Genomic DNA, 20801 nt, shown 5'->3' with positions numbered 1-20801 from the left:
ATAACACAGTCAAGATGTTAACAGAAAATAATTCCTGGCACACCGGCCATATTCAAGGTTAAAGGTCAACACAGTGGTCAAATTTCGAAGTTGCTCAAATCTGGTTAACAAGCACTCCAAATTATTCCTCTCATTGCAAGGATTCAGAAAAAGTATAGTTTCCCACTGGCCAAGGTCTAGACAAGTGTAAAAAGAACATTGCGATATGTAAGGACAAGGTCACCTGCCCAAATCCAATAAACATTTAGTAATCGATGATAATAGTCACTGCCCAGTAATAGATTAGATATATTGACCATACCTACCTGCATGGCCAACTATGTTTCTCCTTTAAGGTAATTGTGAGTCAGTTGAACTGATGTTAAAATATAAGGTTATACATAATGCACACAGGATTTTTTGTTTGACAAACCAAGTGAATCTTTACTCACTACATTATTTCGTCCGACACATCGGAGAACTTCATCAGGTGTGACTGATATGGTCATCTGATCCAGTTTCCTGGCAAACAAGTTTGAGTAGTTTCCGGTGTTCCTTAGTCGCTTTTGTAGACTTCAGTAATGGATGGTAAACATAAAAAAGTAGGGCAAAATATTGTAGTACTAGTAGGTAAATATTCACTTTGTTTTACCAAACAAAAATCTAAAATGCTTATAATTTACTGATCAAACCTGATGCATTTATTCAATGAGCTTATACATATACTCTTCTTTTCACTTAGTATTAAATAAGCCTATAGTCTGTATACCTTCCTCGAGTCAGTAATTTAGATATTGTTTTTTTATTCTATCTCTAAATGTAGCCTAATTATTAAGTATATCGTCAGCCTGCTACGCTAATTGCCTAAGTCATTTTTTGTAATTTTGAGAACAAAGTACAAAATATGGTTCAAGCATGCATTAAAAAAAATTATTCACCAATCTTTGCACAAGAACAAATGATAATGGTACTAATAGAAGGGAATAATCCGAAATAATTGGGTGATTACCTAACTGATGCATGCTTGAACCACATTTTGTTCTTTGTTCTCAAAATTACAATAAATAATTTAGGCAATTAGCGTAGCAGGCTGACGATATAAAAGTATACATTTTCAGAAAGGAAATGATGCAAAGAATCCAACTAGCATGACAGATTCCCAGTTAACAGTTTTTGAGAAAATCTCAAAATTTGATATTACTTTTCTGACTCGAGTAAGGTATACGGACTATATACTGTTACTGATATGATTCATCACAATAACAAGGTTAATGGCAGTAACTGGTGGATTTCATGGCCCCCATCGTTAATGGGGATTTGAGGGCTTAGCAACACAAGGTCTATTTCCTCTACTCAATTATGTCCAGGTCAGAAAGGCTTATCTCCAAATAACAAGTAATTTTTTGACAATTCTAATATATTTACACAGCTATATGTGAGTGGGGTGTTAGGAGCCATATTTATCCAACCTCCCCTAAATAGCACAATTTTAACAAAAAAAGTGAAGATTGTTATTGGAAATTTTCTCAAGGGTAATATTACAACATGCAGTTATTTAGTATGACCAAAATTTTCAGTCATATTTTTCTAGAAATGGTCAATATGGAAATAAGGCCTTGTGTTTCTGAGCTCGAGTCTTGATTTACACACAAAAAAATAATAACACTTTTACAACAATTGTACTGGATGCATCTCAAAAGATAGTCAACTTTAGTTAGAAGTGATTTGAAAGTAACACTGAAGTTTTGTCTTGTATTCAACTAGTTACTCACCATCTTATATGAGCTTGTTTCTGCAAACAATGTGTGTTGGTAACTAATGGTACTTGTTCAACTTCCTTTTCACTGTGAAACAGGGCAGGAGGGAAGTCGACACAGTAGGAGAGAAACTAGCCTTGATTCTAGATCTTTTACAAGCGTATAAGGTATGTATGAGACCGCTAAGGCAAAAAAGAAGGGTGTCTCTGTTCTCACAGGAAGTTGGAAATGCAATGTGGTGTGTGGTTTTTTTCATGATGAATTTTCTATTATTTTCAGACTTTTGATGATAAACTTAAATAACTTCTTTAAAAAAGTGCATATCTGCTCACTTTTATGAACATGCACAGAGACAACCCTGTTTTGCGCATTAACTTTTTCAAGTGTGATACATGATTTAATGCATTAATGTATTTAAGATTAGATAACTGTTCAGTCAGGAAGTTTTAATTGAAATTATGTGACAATTTACATTGTGTTTTATTGTATTGTCAGGATCATTGCATTTTCAGCTCAATTGTGGTGTCAGTTGTCACTAATACTATATTGGTTTTGCTATATTTAAACTTTCTTTCTCAGTTAAGTCAAACTAAGCATTAGGAATGTTTCAGTCAAGAGAAAAAAGTGCTTTATGGCTCGAAATTCTGATACCTGGAATAAAACAAATTCTTATGATTTTAGTTTTGTGGACACTTGGCTTAAAGGTTCCTGACATACTTATATGTTTCTTCCTTCTCTCTGCAGGATCTGACAGAAAGACATGAGAAAGGTGTACTAAGAGATCACCAGGCTGCCTTAGCTAAGATGGGAGCAATCAAGAAGAAAAAGATGAGTGCTACATTAGGAGGAGGTGAAAAACTTGGAGAAGTAGAACAACTAGAATCTAGAATATTGGAGGTACAAATATAATAGGAAATGGAAAGAAAATAAACAACTAGATTGATTTAAATTTTGGATCCCAATACAAGAAATTAATTCCTACGTCGGAATGGTACTCCATCATTCATTAGCCAGAGTGAGACTGTGATCACAGTCATCAGTTCACAACCTTCTTGATCTTCGACTTGATCAGACTCGTAGACTCATGAAAGTTTGAATCTGCCCCACTCACCTTGTTGAGAGATGGCTTAGTGACCAAAATATCTTTTGTGTGAATTTGATACAAGGCTGTTTGGTATCATTGGCACAGTGATCCTTGAAACATGGTGGACTAATCTATAATGTAAATTCAATACCAGGCTCTATCATAAATCATTATTTTTATTTTTTGAAATAATTTGCAGCAAGAATCTCAAATCATGACAATGGAGAATAGGAATTACTACTCATTACACTGTCTTCAAATGGAAACGCAACTAATCCATGCCAACATTGAAATCTTAGCTGATATTATGAAAGCATTTGCACAGGCTGAACTACAAGGCCACAAAGAGGTAAATAACACTCTCAATTTATTCCCTTCCTCTGTAGTAACAATAATGATAAAATGCAGTTTTAACAATATGAATGACAAAAATGACTCATGCATTCACCAATCTCCTAAAATAATATTTGCCACCTTCTAAGTCCTAGATTTCAAATGGGCTAATCCATTTAAAGTCCACTTTCCCCAGTGGAAGATGTTGGCCACAGTGGGAGTATGAATTTCAAATGCAATAAGCCCAATCGCCATTGTGACTTCCGGTTTTTGAGAGCACTTTTAGGACACTTTGACCTCTGACATATCGGGGAAATTTCTCTAATTATTATTTATTTATCTATTATTGTAAAAATGTTATCATTAAAAATATTTAAATAATTAATTTATACAACAAATATATTTTTTGATTTGTTTTATTCTAGTAAAACTTTTAAAATTATTTTTGTATGCACAAAACCAATATTTCTGATAGGTCAAAGGACAAAGTGTCCTAAAAATGCAAAAACTGTCCCACAATGCATTGCAAACTTCTAATGCCGATTTGGCTTATTAGCACATTAAACAACTCTATTTGAAATTCACTCGCCGAAAGTTTTGGGATTCTTTCTCAGAGGGTGTATGGAATTCAAACAAAGGTGCCTAATGTGTTAATTACATTCGACAATTCATACTCCCCATGTGGAAGATATTTCTAAAATTCACAGGAGGAGTGTGGTTAATTGGAATAGCGCAATCAATGGTTTGGTACAAGTTTTTGATATTACATAACATTAGTTTTTGTAATAGATTTTGTTACTCTAATTGTTAGGCCCAGACTTGGTGGACAGAGTCTATTTGAAGTGCTTGATGTACAAAACACTTCAAAAATATCATATAAATTTGACTGACAGCTTTTTATTGTCAATTTGGGTTTGCTTGATATAAGTGTGAAACAGAATCAATTATTTACAAAAAGTTTTGTTATTTAAAGAGGTAAGGTATACCAAAGACTTGAACCGTGCCATTTTCTAGCTCCTTTATAATAAAAGTGAATTACACCAAATTTTGTAACTTTGTACAAATTATCGTTGTTGAACAGTGAAAACAGCCATATTCTAAAGGTCAAATGCAAAACCTCATGTAAAAAGTGGGCCCCAATAACAAAATCTCAAATGTGCAATTTTGCTCAAATTCTATTTTTATGGGTCCACTTGAAGAAAATGTCCCAGCACATCTCCTGGTGCTTTTCTTTTAACTGCATTAAGTGTCTGTGTATAGCCAAATAAGCAGCAATATTTTCTATGTAATCTTACTAATTTTGTACCGTTTTTTTGTGTCTCACACAAAATGTCAAAATCGCTACATAAAAGGTTTTGTCATTTGGACCCACTTTTTACATTATGAGGTTTTGTATTTGACCTTTGAAATTACATGAGGTTTTCCTGGCCAGCGATGCTATAGTGTATGTAACAGTGTTACTACTGTACATGATAGGCACTGTTTTTAACATAACTGGTTTGATTTTTGAAACATACACATGAATATCAGTTTAAATGTTTATATGGATGGAATTTCTGTGTGAATTCATTCAAGAATCGATTCTGGTAAAGATTTTTAAATGTACACTGCAGTGACTTTGTAAGAAATGATTCTCGCAAACACGATTTTGCAAGGTTCAAGATTGATCAACTTGATGAAATTCTATTCCGGATGTTTCTAAATCATGCCATGGTGGTAGCATGCTGCCCAACACCAGTCTTCATAATCAGTAATTGCATGTCATAGTCAGCATACTAAAGTAGTCTTAGTTAAGCATACATTAGTCATTGTCAAGCATACATTAATAGCCCTAGTCAAGTATACATTATTAGTCATAGTCAAACATGCATTAGTCATAGTCAAGCATACATTATTAGTCATAGGCAAGCATACATTAACATCCTGTTATTCAATATTAACATCCTGTGTTGTTGTGAAGTGACAAATGCAAATGCAAGAGTACTGTTAATCTCTAAGCTGATGTGTGGATGTCCAGAGAAGAAAAATACGGGGTTCACAAGACTCATTACTACTTGAGAATCTTTTGGGGGTTCCATTTGTCAAAAATAGGAGTTTTGGACCCCAAAAGTGCAAGTTATATAGTACCAAATATTAAAACACAGAAGATTAATGTTTTGATACCAAATTTTATTCTTTTTTGTAACATAGCATTCTCATTGAGGTAATTTTCCAGGTGGTATTTGGTTGTTGTAAACTGTAAAAGCCCAAGAATCAGTACTTATAAGGTCAATGCAGAGCAAGGTCACCTATTCACATAGGATAACCATACCACACCCCTCGCAGTCCACAAAAACACACACAAAAACAAACAAAAAACCCTCACAAATACTGCAGAAAGTTATCTTACTACAAGAGACATTCCATTCCTACAATATTATTAACAACACCTGCATGTATTCATCAATATGATAGATCAACATTAATTAAGTTGCAATATTCTTTTTCTCTGTCTTGAGGGCTTCAAATATGTGGCATGTATTTGTGTTACCATGCACTAGTCTCCTTCCGAGACAGGTTTTGTCGTTCTTAAAACAAAACGGCTGTAATTGAGCAGAAACAACATCTCTGCGATTGGCTCCAGTATTGCAGCTAAATGCAGGCAACAACCATTGACCTTTCTGCTCAGTCTGTTCACAAAACATTTGGACAGAGAATAGGCACTATTGATCACCCCACCTCCATGTTATTCACTATACTGATTTGTTAGGTAAGACAGAAACCCTCTGGGAAGGAGGCTAACCAACCGGTGGAAGCTCTATAGTCCGAAGGTTCTTTAGTCCGACGGTTCTTTAGTCCGAAGGTTCTTTAATCCGATGGTTCTTTATTACGAAGGTTCTTTATTCCGACGGTTCTTTATTTCGAAGGTTCTATAGTCCGAATTTCAAAAAGGTTCCCTAATCCGAATATTAAAAGAGGTTCTTTAATCCGAATTTTAAAAGCGGTTCTCTAGTCCGAATATGAAAATAGGCTCTATAGTCCGAATTTTAAAAGGGTTCTATAGTCCGAATATGGAAATAGGCTCTATAGTCCGAATTTGAAAAAAGGTTCTATAGTCCGAAATTGCAAAAGCGGTTCTATAGTCCGAACCGGATACCGTGTTCTTTAGTCCGAATTGGTAAGCGGGTTCTATAGTCCGAATTTTATTTTTATCATTTGTTTCAGTGTCAAATCATCACTTGTTAAATACAAATCCGCTGAAGTTCAACATGGTTGGTTTCTCTGGATATTTTTAAGTAGCATACATTAACGTTCACCTTTATTCTGGTGATATTTTCTTCATTTGTATCCGTTTTTCATTTTTTCGACCCGTTCAGGGTAGACCCTGAAAAACCGTTTCTGGCCATTTTTCAATCCGACGGCCTACTTTATTAAAAAATTGTGTTATGCAACTTGTTGGGCGATCCAAGTTCATGTGTAGGTCTCAAATATTTATTTATGCTATAACATGCCTCTCTTTTTTCCACAGAAAGGCCAAAATATCTCTAAAAATATTTTTGTTTTTACCGTAATCCATCTACATTACATCGTCATTACATCGTGATTTGGTGGTGTGCGCCCTTTTAATAGCAGTAGCGTCATATCCCGTTGCCATAGACTCTGCTTTAGTATTATCTAGCTAGAGGCGCAGTATATGTTAATGTTTTAAAAATTCGGACTATAGAACCTTTTTACTGATTCGGACTAAAGAACACGGTATCCGTTTCGGACTATAGAACCGTTTTACAATTTCGGACTAGAGAACCCTTTTTTGAATTCGGATTATAGAGCCTATTTCTATATTGGGACTATAGAACCCTTTTTAAAATTCGTACTATAGAGACTATTTTCATATTCGGACTATAGAACCCTTTTTTAAATTCGGACTATAGAGACTATTTTCATATTCGGACTAGAGAACCGTTTTTTAAATTCGGACTATAGAGACTATTTTCATATTCGGACTAGAGAACCGTTTTTAAAATTCGGACTATAGAACCTTGAAATAAAGAACCGTCGGAATAAAGAACCTCTTTTCAATTTTTTTTCGGACTAGAGAACCTCTTTTAAAATTCGGACTAACGAATGCTATGAACACGTGTTCGGACTAGCGAACTTTCGGACTAAAGAACCTTCGGATTTTAGAACCTTCGGATTATAGAGCAGTCCCCAACCAACCACGCATTTGACTGCGATTGGTCACTCTGCAATCTGCTGTTGCCGATAATGCTACAAGTGAACAGCAGTGGTATATTGATGTCACACATTTATCCCAATTCAAACCACAGAGAAAAAGAATGTTGATTTTAAACATTATATTTCATGCTACAACCCCTCCCTCATGCATTTCCCATGTTTTGTTCTTTTCTTCCATTCCATATCTCGTCATTACAGCTCCATCAAGTCTGGGAAAATTCCATGGATAAGATCAAGACCCACATGCCAACAGCCAATGGACCAGAGTGTAATAACACCTGACATTAAAAAACTATTTTTAGATTTTATACTTTTTTTTTGATGTACTTAAAACCCACCTGTGACTGTCACTTGCTGTCACTACAAATCTCACATTTTGTTGAAATACAGTTCTGTAATTCACAACTATCTGCTAGAAATATCAAGAAAATATGGCATCATTTTGGTTAAGATGTTGACAACAAGAATCATTTGAGAGCAATAGTCCCATTCCTAGCAGCATGGATCTATTTTATTGAAACATTAACATGTTGTTCACGAAAGGGGCTTTACTTCAGTCATGTATGTTCAGTATACACTAAAATGTTGAGGTTGAGTCCAAAAACTCACTGAGACTTATTAAAATGTTAGTCCATAAAATTGTTCTGTATCAGATATTTTTTCAGTAATAGGCCTACATGTATAACCCCTGTTAATTATAGCCATACTTTTTTTTTCAATAATCTAGTCACTTAACAGCTTAAACCCTCTCATCCTCATAGTATATATGTGACCGTACACCACGAATGAGCCGTAAATGTCCTCAATTGTATTCTGAGTTACAGTGTAAAATGGGCATGAAGCACCAAATTCATAATATTTCAATTTGGACCTTCGTGCCTCATTTTAATGAGATACAGTAGCACAATTGAGGACATTTACTGCTCATTCGTGGTGTACGGTCACATATTGTTAGAGGAAACAAAAGTTCTTTTACACATTGGATCAAGTTCAAAACTTATTTTTTAAAAATTCAAATTTTGTGGGAAACTTGCAAGTGTGTTGCAAGTTGCACTGTCCATAGGAAGTGGCTGGACATTTTCTGAAAGACTGCTGCACTTTTGATCAATCAGGCCAGTTTCATTGTCCAGAAGTAAAGGAAGTTAATTCAAAATGGAGAAAGTATGCAGAAACTATGATATGATGTTGTATAGATGGACTATATAGTTTTCAGCAAGTTCTTCAGCGGTCTGCCAATTTGGCGCAGTTTATGGCGTATACAGAAGTGGGGTTCTGATTGGCTGATTGAATCACATCATCATCACATCACCACTTCATTCGCTGTTCAAGCTGCGTAGCATCATGTGACCTAATTATTTTTATGCGATAATTAGAAAGAGCAGAGGGGCACCGCTGAAGGAATTCGCTGAACACAATAGCCAGCAGATTGCCTGCAATTTTCTCAAGCTGCCACAATGAACAATTGCAGTTAAAATCCATACACCCCCAATGGAACATATGTCCTTAACATTCCACACAGGAGGTGTAGATTTGGAGTCAACCATTCATTTAACCCCATTTGATATTCACACTCCCTATATTGAAGATTAAGGCCATGTCTTCCATGGGGTTGTATGTATTTTGACTGGAATAGCCCTATGAGCCAGCCAGTCCTACCTGCATAAAGTGGTTTATCTGAGCCTTGATTTGAGTCAATGTAATTTTATTTTGGTGTTTCTTCCCACTTTTTGTGAATTTGTGATATTTTTGTATTTTTTCCACTTATTCCTGAATCTTCTCATTTCCTGCCACCATGCTTGTCTATCCAGACCTAATGCTTTAATTGCTTCCTTTGTAATTACCTCCAATTCCAGAAAATGCAGAAGTGATTTTTACTCTTTTTTTTAAATTTGATTATTAATGGGAGAATGTAACACACATATTTCAGTGTACATTTGCATTGTGATGTTTGTGTACCTGGATAGAAATAATGTAGACTGCGTTGAAGTCTGGACAACCTAACATAGAGGAAATACTATTTATATATGTTGTTCAGGTTTGATGTAATTATTTTGAATACTATTTGATTGCTCTAAAAACTAGACTCCAGCCCAGTCTGCATGACTTGGCTGTGTATGTAATTATATCACGGTCAAAAATTTATTTTGAAAAATTAGTTTGCAATTTTCTTGAACTGGGAGAATTTTTGGGTAAGAAAATTCACATGATGCCAGTGAAAAGTAACTATTTCAACCATACCAAATTGTTTTACTTCCTACCAGGGTAAAGGGGTTTTAAAATTTACTCCGATTGTAACAGTAAACATTGGTATTTTATATGGCAAAAATTTGATTTTGGTGACCATATAATGCCCTTTTGCTGAGGGACTGGTTGATTGATGGCTTATTGTGAATTTTCTGATAACCCAGGTGCTTTGTTACGTATTTGATCTATTTTGATAATTTGCCTGTGCTATTTGTCACCCTGTATGCAATAATATTTTACATAAGCTAAGTTAAAATCAAATGGGGATGGATGGATGGTTAAAGAGGCTAGACTAGGGGAATTCTCACTCACCAGATGTCAATTATCATTTAATATCAGGCAGTTGCCAGTTAATCTAGAACGATATTATTTTTTGTCCACATGTATGACAATTCAATTTGGAGATTAAGTTATCAGTGTGCAGCGTTATGTGGACTGCTATTCAGATGGGAGCTCAATTTAAATTAGCAAGATGGCATGCTAGACGCTAGCCGTAACTTCATCGTCTAGCATTCACCTCGTTATTCTTTACATTCAGAACCAGCTGAATAGCACTCCACATATAGCACTTTGCTTGGAACATTTAACCTCCATACTGTGGTGGATATCTGAATGTGTTACATTCTGGGCCATATTGAGTTGCAGTTTCCATGTCTAGTCTCTTGAGAGAGTTCCTTTTGTATGCTTCCAAAATGTCCATGTTGTGTGCAAAAATGAACAATTGGCATGAAAGATGCTGCATAGTAGAAAGCAAATAAGGTATTAGCATAGTTGCTGTGGTTAATTTACCTGACCACTTTTTGCTCCAATGATAGCTGCTTTGTCAAGGAGACAGTACTAGATACAGATGATTACCGGTATAAGGAATGGGAGTGTGTATAGTTCCTCAGTTGTGTGTTTTACTCTAAACACTATTATCACATTTCTATTAGTGTATAACAAATTTGAAATTGTTGCATATTGTGAAGACTTTGGCATATGATTGACTGTATGAATTGAAATACCTTATAAACAACTTGCACAATTGAAGATGGATTTAAAGGGATTTGGAATTGGATCTAACAGTACTGTATAATCTGTTGCAAGGTTCCTTTTATGTGTTAAACATCGCATATACGCACGCAATGCTAAGCGTATGCAATAGGACCTTGTGGACAATAATACAGGCTGGTTGGTTAGCAGTACGCTTAATTTGTAAAAGGAATTCTGCACACATTTACAGTGTGTGACTCCTTTGATTGTTTCAGATAGGGATCTGTAAGGGAAGGGCTGCATTTTGTATGTTGTGAGACCATTTTCCCACACCTTGAGTCATACTAATTCTAGAGAACCTTGATTGTGTTTCATATTATGTGCATTGTTATTGTTCTCATAACCTTGGTTCTTTATTAATCTGTGAGCAACTGTAATGTGTAAAAACCTGTTTTTCTGACTCTCAAAAAATTGAATGGATGCATTTGGGTATAGTATGGGTTTGGTCCAAAGTAACATATATGGTGGAAAGTGCACCTATGGAGAAGGGTTTGAGTTTGTGGGTCAACCTGTGGCCTAGCTGTTGGCATTTGAGACTTGCAAGTTTAAGCATCAAGCAAATTATAATTACTTGCTTGGAATCTTGGATGTCATGTCACAAATTTGAGTCTTGTAAATTTGTTGAGAAATATGAACGATTACAGTATACCCAAATTACCATGATGTAGGCCAGTTGCAATGGGGTTTAGACAAGTTGTGAACCATTGCCACTGGTCCAATCTATGGCAAGTTGATCCATGACAAGTTAAGCATCAGCCTGGCCCTATGAACTTATGAAGACAATTTAGAATAAAAAAGGATGTGTGATTGCCCATTCAATCTTTTGTGTGAGTATAAATGCCATTGATTTTCAAACATAACATAAAATTGTGCCTTCAAATGTGCAGATGTATAAAACACAATGTATGGATCTCAAGAGATTACTGATATTCTCTAACTCTAATGCTTCAAAGTTCTCAATGTTCTCAATATTGTATATCCTTCTCACTTGTACAAACTCCGTAAATAAATTCATCAGGATTGTCCATAATACATTATTTACAAAAGTTCTGGTGTACAAATCCAAAAGTATTTCGGTATTAAAGATGTTATAAACATACCTCAATGACGTTTCGTACTACATCGTAGTACTTTCTCAAATTGACTGATCAACTCTCGCACTCCTCGTCTGTTTCCTGCTGGAACTCGACTTTTGGATTTGTACACCAGAACTTTTGTAAATAACTTGTACAAACTATTTTGTATGGCTGACCAGCAGCAAAGAAATACCTTGATTGTACAGGCTGAATTTTTTTATCATGGGTGAGCAAAATGTCAATTTTAAATTGATACCTGATATTTGGTGCAGTGATTGTTGTTTTTTGCCTATTATTAAGTATGGCATAAAAACAGGGTGTCCTGAAATCCCAATAATAAAAGTCTGAATTAAAGGTACTAGTTCACATCTGGCATCAGGTGTCAATGGAACACAGATGGTTTGTTAACGATTTGTGGTGATGATTGAAGTCAACGGAATACATACAAACTCTCTTAAAAGTTAGAATAGAACTTGGAAATAGAACTGCAAAAGTACCTCCATCGTTGACCATTTTCTGTGATTTCTTTTCTCCATGAAGGCACCAAATTAATCGACCTCCTTTTCCTATGCTGCTATAACTAATGACCAATCACCAAGTCAGACGCGAACTAGATTCTTTATTTGCGACTTATTATAACGCTACCTGGCTGGTTTTGGTATATATGATGGGGTTAGGGTTAGCCCTAGATAAAATGATCTTCTGAATTGGTAATGATACCAATTGTAATTTTCATTATGTTTGTACTGATACCTGACATCATATTTATATACTGGGTTGTACCTAGTTACTTTATGTAAAAAATACTTATATCCAAATATGTTACACAGATTCAATGTGATTGAAACATGCAAATTATTTTTCCATAATACTTGTTTTGTTTTAAAAACTAACTACTTGTCTTGGTGTTGAGTTTTCTTACAATGAAAGTTCCTGCAAATGGTCGATCACCAGAGTTGGTGGACATTGCAGTAATGTACACATTGTGGTTATACATAGCTGAAGGGTTAAGTTTTATTTTCATACTGGATGCATATATGTGACGTGTCATGTCAAAAGGAGACACTTGATAATTGGCATCTTGTATTTTTTGAGACATTTTTCAAGGTAATTCCTACTCTCAACATTGTCAATAATATTTTTAAAGGATGATATCTCAATTTCCAATTTTATAATACCATAACTTACGAATGCAAAATCTTTGTTTAGAAATGTCCGATTTCATTGGGGAAAACGGTGTTGTGGAGCAAAATATCTCTATATTTTTAAAAGATATGTAAAAAGCTCAAAATTGATAACCTGCCCAAAAGTGTCTCCTTTTGACATGACACGTCACATATAGTGGAATATGGTACAAAATGTATTATCTGCAACTGTTCACCTTGTCATATACGCTGAGGTATTGGGTGTTCTTGCTCTTTACTTGTTTAGTTAGTAATACTAAATTGGTGAGACTCAAAACATTATTATAGAATTTAGAACGGCACACATTGCACTTGGGCGTGGCCCTTTCTGAAAGAATACAAAAAGCATACTGGGGAATTTACGGGATTTCTTTGATGCACAAGGTATCAAAAACAAAATAATAACAGTCATACCTGTAATGAGTCTCTGGTTCTCGCAGGGCCAATATCACCAATTGTTAATGTAAAAGGCTGCCTTGTGGGATATTTATTGTCAGTGTACTATTCATATTGTTTTATGATATGTCAGCATGTTCTCTCTCTTAGGAAATGGACAATGGGATTGTAATATTGTGATAATACTTAAAATTTAATATATTAAGTTCATTTGACAGTGAATCTGAACATGTATGAAATAGAACAATGCCACTGAAAATGACACAAGGCACGACTTTTAAGATACATTTAGATCAGTATGTGGTGCACCAGATGAAATGAGGTCATTAAAAAGAAACTGGTGCATTCATGATTCTAGCTGGTGTGAATCATTCCCTCATCCATTAGGAACATGCAGACAGAAAACCATCATTTTGTTGTTCTGTGTGCTCATGGTTCAGCATGAAGTAACTCAAGCAGGAAATGCTTGTTAACACCAGTTTTTGGACAAACAATGTGCTGTTGGTATTGAATATAGTGCATATGTATAACTACAGCTGGTAAAAGTTGTTTTAGAGGCAGCAAAATCAAGTAATCCTAGAAACAATATGTGCAGGTGGAAGCAATATATCAGCATTATATGATGTCATTGATTATAGAGGCCGTCAGCGTGACGTCATATGCTGCCATCTTGTGGGTATACGCTGTGATGGTCGTTCGATCTCCGTGCGTGAACATCAAAATCACCGCGTTGACACGTGATAACAGTTGCGTGGCAAGCTGTACCCACAAGATGGCGAAAGGCTGATGGCCTCTATTGTGTAAAACGTAATGCAACAAATCTGAAGATGAATGAAGGCCTATGAAAGAAACTAGTTTAGTTATGGAGGGATGGTGAGAAACATTTTGAATCAATTCTTACAAATATCAATGTTATTTTGGCTCCACATTCAGTTCTGTTATAGATGGGCTACTAGAAAGGAGTGGGGCTTTTAATAAATCCAGTTATATTCAAAGGGCTGTAACATTATTTTTGTTTGTCCCTTTACACATACTACAATGTACATTAATATTGCAAGTTGGGCGAAATCACACTCCCAGCGCCTGCAATATTGTGAGCTGCATGTAGGATGATGGTGGCCATCTTGGATATACGGGTAATCAAAAACTTCAAAACATTTCAAATGATATTTGTCACAAGTCATTTTGAAATTCACCTCCCCTGTACATCCAAGATGGCCACCGTCATGGGCTTGTCACATTGTTGCATTGTGTGCACGGAGTGGGGTTCACAAAATCCGACTTGCTTGTAGGAAGTCATTGATTATAGAGAATACTAAGGGGAGTTATCTTTGAAATATTACCACTTACCCCAATATTCAGGATTGATAATCTGTATTTTATTTAATATTATTATATATATCATGATTTTTATTAACATTGTTTACATTTTTCACAAATTCAGTAGATAATGTCATTTTCAAAATGCTTGTCTGACTGTTCTCCTGTGATGATGATCTTTGTGATTTCAGCTCGTTAAGATTTGGGATCAGCTTGAACCCAAATGCAGCAGCCTTTACGTTGGTAGCAACGGAACACCCGGCTCGCCAACAACAACAACAACGATGCCAGGTTCACCAACCACGCCAACATCTCCTGGAATAAGATTCTGAAACCTGCTCTCTTCAAGCAAGAGTATGTAATATGTTTAATATCAGCTGCTGTTTTTTTCAATGACAACTTAGATTATCAGATGATTTATTTTGTGTTTAATTTTTTTAGTAATACCCAAGTTATATTATAATTTTTTTTCTTTGTTTTGATTATGATTATAATAATTATAATACGGCATAATACAAGGCGTAATGAGATACAACAATCCCCGAATGGACAAGAACATCTCAAATGTAGCTTTATATGAGCATATTTTGATTATTATACAAAATGAGCATTTGATGTGCAAATGCATTTTTGGATGTTTACATAATGTGTAATAAAGTATATTGTTTATGGTATAGTATGAGCCAGGTAAAAGTTTGGATGTCCATTGGGCATTACCCAAATATACTTATTTGTTATCTTGCCTACTAGATTGTAACCAAAATATGATTCAAGCTCTCCTAATATATTTGTGATGCATTCTGTCAAAACCAGGCCTAACTAGGCAACTACATATATCTTCCAGAGGTTTGATCTGCTTCACGCAAAAAAATTGCTTTACCATAAATATGAACAAAAAATGGTGACCTTCCACGATGCCATACTATTGAAAAGGCTCTATTAAGTACAGGGTTTTACCATAAGATGCACAAATCATTTCATGATGCCATACTATTTAGTAAAGCCCTTGTTTCTGAACCTCAATGCAGTCTCTTCAATAGTGTGGCCTCGTGGCATGTCAACGTAATTAGTTCATCCTATGGTAAAGCACCTTTAATATTTTGCTGTAAACCTCTGACAAGAGCGTATTTTAAGCATGCATCGTCATGTATTGACTGCGTTGAAACACACTTGTCTCTGATTGGCTGCTGAGGCGATCTGCTGTTGTCGAGTGGAAATTAATGAATGAACTTTGCACCGTACGCGTTGTTAGCTCCATATACAATATGACGGTAGTATGCGCTCGTTGAAGGTTTACTGCAAAATGAATGAAGGAAAGGAGAAACACCTAGTTACTCATGTTTTTGACAGGCTACATCACATTTGATCTAGACATTTGAATTAGCCATGTATGAGATTTTAGCTAGTCATATGCATGAACTATCATTCCAGTTGAAATCCATAAACCCCTGTGGAAGACTTCAATCTCCCACACAGGTGTAGATTTATAGTCATCCATTCAGCTAACCCCATTTGAAATTCACACTCCATATGTGGAAGATTAAGGTCATGTCTTCCATAGGGTGTATGGATTTCAACTGGAATGCCTCATTGCTATTGGTTAGTGATCATGATTTATTTTGTTGATACTTAGATTTAAAACAAAACTGCCAAATTCAACAGAAGTATGCAAAGTGCCTTCTCCCAGTCCATTTAATCCAGGTACATTATTGAATGTATGCCCTTCCCTTGTGTAAATGAACTTGATCACCTTTCATACATTGTATATGTATACCTTCTTGTTAAAGTATATATGTGTAACTTTTTAATCAGTTTGAACATATGGCTCTTGAATTACAAAACTTGGTACAATTACCGAATAGGGTGCAACTTGCTAGACTTGAGTCCAGTCCTCGTTTACGGAGTTTAGGGTTGGGGTAGGGCAGTCTTGCAATAAGACTAGTAGAGTTGCACCCTATTCGGCAATCGCTCCCAAAACTTAATGGAAGTTAACTTTAAATGCTTTTCATTTATACAAGATGTTAACGGTGAAATAGTTACTGTAAGCAGCTGACTTTGAACAGTTTTGATCTTGGCCAGGTTAAAAAAATGTTTCACAAGAAGCTTGTACATCTAAAGGATGCACTTTATTATAGATTGAACAATCACATATGACTAACAGAACAGATCCATCATGAGTTTGCAATATCTTTGCTTTCTATATCTGTTGTATATTCATGTCATTGTTTTATTGCACATGAGTGGTTTACTTCGCTCGGGCAGCTTTAGTTGCCCGAGCGAAGTAAATCACGCAGACGCGCCGGACGCAAGTTGTTAATCGGTGATGAACAACAGTGAAACATGATTGAATCCCTTTCAACAACGAAACAAGCTAAAGATGTCTAATTCACATGATTCTTTCATTCGGAATGTCCGTTTGTCATTGCCACTCAACCTTATAAGAAGATCGTGGTATTTCTCTGTTGATATCAGCAATAAAACTAAAGAATAAAGTGGTAATATTTAGCTGCTACCGTCAACATAAGAGAGTTCATGTTTACGCATATGTTCCAGGCATGACGATTTTTACGCGCTCATGCGTTACGCGTACGCGTAACCTTGCGTTCGCGTATACGCTACTGGACTCTGGATTCATCACGGGTTAACAACGGTTGGCTCCTGTACAAAGGTATAGGAAGAGTTGTTGAAAAATACATGTATTATCAGGCATTATCATTTAAGGCAGGACTTTGCAAGTTAGTGATTCATCTGTCTGTTCTTTCATGGATTTGGACACATTGCATATATAGAGGCTGTACAGTGTTATTGGCCATGGCATCTTAAAAGTCTATGAATATATAGTAAGGGACCAAGGAAAATACTTGAATGGTTGTACATGTATTATAGATTCCAAATTGCAATGTGATCCATCCAGAATGAGTTGGTGTAGCAATGTCTGTGAGTGGGATAATACCACTCAAGGTTCTAATTAGTTGTAGTATAGTGTCAAAGCAGGGCACAAAATACTGTTTTGATTACGAAAACTATTATATTGAACAATATCTATGAAAAGTAACCCTGCCATTGATATGTCTCAAAGGGGAAATTTTGGGGCAAATATATGTAGCTGTCAGCGTTTTTGTATTTGGAGCTTGGTTTCAAAGGTTTACCAGGCTACTGGTGCCACTGTCGACTGGCCCAGAAACAAAGGCCAACTCAATCAATAAAATCATTGCAACTAATTGGGAAAGAGCATTTAGCGTGCTTCAAGGCAAGAATACGAAAGCAGGGAGCTTGGGTTGGGTTATACAAAAAAACTTAGATTTAAGCCAGGACCAGTGAAGCTGATAAGATGTGAAAATTAAATGATCAGTCCCAGCATTATGAGATTTCTATTTCTATGTAGTACAGGTGGTAATAATTGCTTCTTGGACCATGTTGATTAATAATGAACTGTAATGTTTATCAGAACTCAACTTGTATTGCTGATCGATTGATCCTTTTATTGATGAATTTATTTTCAATGCATATTACTGTTTTGTCATGCAACTCATCTGAAATTCCTTGATGACCCATCCAATGTATTTCTAACAACCTTCTATCACCCCTTGAATTATATGTTTACACATTATTTCTTTATAGACACTATACAGTAAACTATTATAATCAAATACAGAATTAAAGGCTAGTTGACGTCTGACTTCATCTGCCAATCAAGCTTGGGCACGGTTTATGAGTGTCGTGTCGTGATGATGAGTTCCTAAACATGGCGGTAAAACAGGGTGTCTTATGGCTAATTTTGCACCTTCAAATACTCGAACCGTCTCAAAAGTTGCATTTTGCAAAGTACGAAATTGTTCACCATTTTCTGTGATTCCTTTTCTCTGATTGGCACCAGATGAATCAACCTTCCTTTTGCGTGCTATTAACCAGTTGAGGGTCATATAATGGAATTTGATTGATAGTGATGTCAGATGCAAACTAGCCTTTAATTCTGTTTTTAATTATCAGCATATCATGGTGGTGATTTTACAATTTTTTCTTACCAATTATTTTTTTTTGTATTTGTACATGAGATATTGTGTACTTGTTATCAAAGAACAGAATGTGTGGCTTCAAATTACCATTCTCATCTTCAGGTCAAAGTTCAATTCTTTACCACCTGATTGCCTACAAATATTACTAAGTTTATTGTTGCTCAGAGGATGATGATATTGAATATATTATCTGGGTGATTGGATCTTTATTCTTATTCTCTTTATTTTATAAAGATGCCAACATCGATAAACTTTGATATGAAAATGATTATGGCACTATGAAGCCAGCACTTGTTCTACTTGATTATGCATGAATCTATAATGTAATTTTTGTACAGCACAATTTAAGAAAGATGTCCTATTTTTTTGCAAATTGTTAAATATATGAAAAAGCAAAGATAATTTGCTTGATATAAATTGTATATGTTTAAAAAAAGAGATGTTAAATGGTTTTATTGGTGTTAACATATGGCAATATTGTATATTGTGGAATAATGGTTGTACTAATATGAACTGTGTCACCCGTGGGGGTTTTTCAATGAAAGCCTAATTGATTTCAGTCAACCAGTAAATGGGAAAACGGAGCAAGGGGTTCATATACATGTACTTATAGTTCCACATTGGGCATTGTGTGACACGTGGGGAAATTAATAGAATGTTATGCTGGCCATGTTTATATAGAGCTCCTTAAATCAAAGACTACAGAGAAGCAACATGTAGGTGCATATTCATGAATGACAAGCAAACTTGATAACTCGGGTCGGTCATTCCCTTTAAATTTCCTTGGAATCATGTTATGATCTATGGTGTATTTTGTCACAGCACATGAGACATCCAATCTGATATACATTTAGGACACAGAGCATGGACTGCCTTTTGAGGAGAGCGAGAGCATTCACTCTCTACTGCTCTCCTTTAATCTGATATAGAGAGTGATTTTTAGCTCTCCTTACATTCTATTGTAAATGCTCTAAACAGCTCCCAAGCTCCAGAAGAGCTATTTATTAATGTAGATTTAATGCTCTCCTGCAAATTCCAAAAGACAGTCCCTAAGATAATTCATAATGTTATGCAATACTGTGTCATAGATTTGGATTTTAAAGTTTCTGACATGGCCTCTATACAGAGTGTCCCAATAAAATTGAAACAGGCCTAGCTAATACAATTAATGTGCTGATTTTAAAGCAAGTGATATAACATTAACATGTATTAATATCTTTCAGTGTGTACAGTGCATTATGTTCCTGATTTTTGTTTCTACAAATGACGTTTGCAAATTTTCTTTCCTTTGTCAAAATGAAACAATTCAGATTGCTGACAAAAACCTCTTTTGTGTGTTTTTTGTGTGCCAAATTCAAGCTTAAGGACTAGAAGGGGGTCTTTACGCTTTGAAATAAAGGATGCATTCAACATTGTGAATATCATCAGGAATGTATGAAAATTGAAACAAAAACCTTCTGAGCTTTTCTCTTCACAACTTTGATATATTATTTTAATAGTTTTTGGTACATGTTGTCAGGGCCTCTCATTTTAGTTTATGTTAACAGATTTTTGTTGAACCGAGATCATTTCAAGATATTCAAGCGCTTGCAATTTCTTATGTCAACCCAAACGTCTATGCATGGGCCAGTTAAAGCCATAATGTATGATCTCATCAAATTTTGATTTTGTTATTCTTGCTCAGAATGCTGAAATAATAGTAATTAGAAAGGTTTCTGCTGAAATAATATTAGTAATTAAGAAGGTTTCTGTCCATTTTAATATTAGTAATTAAAAAGGTTTCTGTCCATTTTAAGCTGACACATGAGGTAAAGTAAGAGAAACCCCACTTTGGCTGTTTATCATGGACTTCTATGGGGGACTTCATGTCTAGTCTGAATACAATATTATATTAAAATTGCTTTTGACCAGACAAACACAATTTGGCTGATTCCATTTAGGTGTAAGTTGGGGCATTTGTATACAGTACAAATATGCCAAAAATCAGGTTCGAAATTTTTCTGTACCAATTTCATATTTAATATAAGATCATACATTATAGCTCTACATCAATTGACAACCAGTCGCTGTAGTGTGATTTTAAAGTGATGGCATTCATGTAGAACTTCACAAAGTTACTTTATTTTGCATAAGTGGACTATTCCAGGTGAAATCCCATTGGAAAT

At 35.3% G+C, this 20801-nt stretch overlaps 1 protein-coding gene across 2 annotated transcripts in view; it reads left to right on the top strand.

Moving 5' to 3' along the window:
* Positions 1–15896, top strand: part of LOC140169617 (sorting nexin-8-like) — a 34847-nt gene extending 18951 nt beyond the window's left edge. The window contains exons 10-13 of one of the 2 annotated variants that reach the window (XM_072192886.1): positions 1835–1903; positions 2481–2633; positions 3020–3169; positions 14812–15896. In XM_072192886.1, the coding sequence (XP_072048987.1) occupies positions 1835–1903; positions 2481–2633; positions 3020–3169; positions 14812–14952 (513 nt within the window). In that variant the 3' untranslated portion in view covers positions 14953–15896. Of the gene's footprint in view, positions 1–1834; positions 1904–2480; positions 2634–3019; positions 3170–7566; positions 8131–14811 lie in introns of those variants that run through there. The other variant, XM_072192896.1, reaches the window with a different exon arrangement.
* Positions 15897–20801: the final 4905 nt, after the last annotated feature.

This window comes from Amphiura filiformis, chromosome 1 (genome assembly GCF_039555335.1).
Source record: "Amphiura filiformis chromosome 1, Afil_fr2py, whole genome shotgun sequence".
Lineage (NCBI taxonomy): Eukaryota > Metazoa > Echinodermata > Ophiuroidea > Amphilepidida > Amphiuridae > Amphiura > Amphiura filiformis.
Note: the sequence above shows the minus strand (reverse complement) of the source record. Positions and strands in the feature narration are given on the sequence as shown.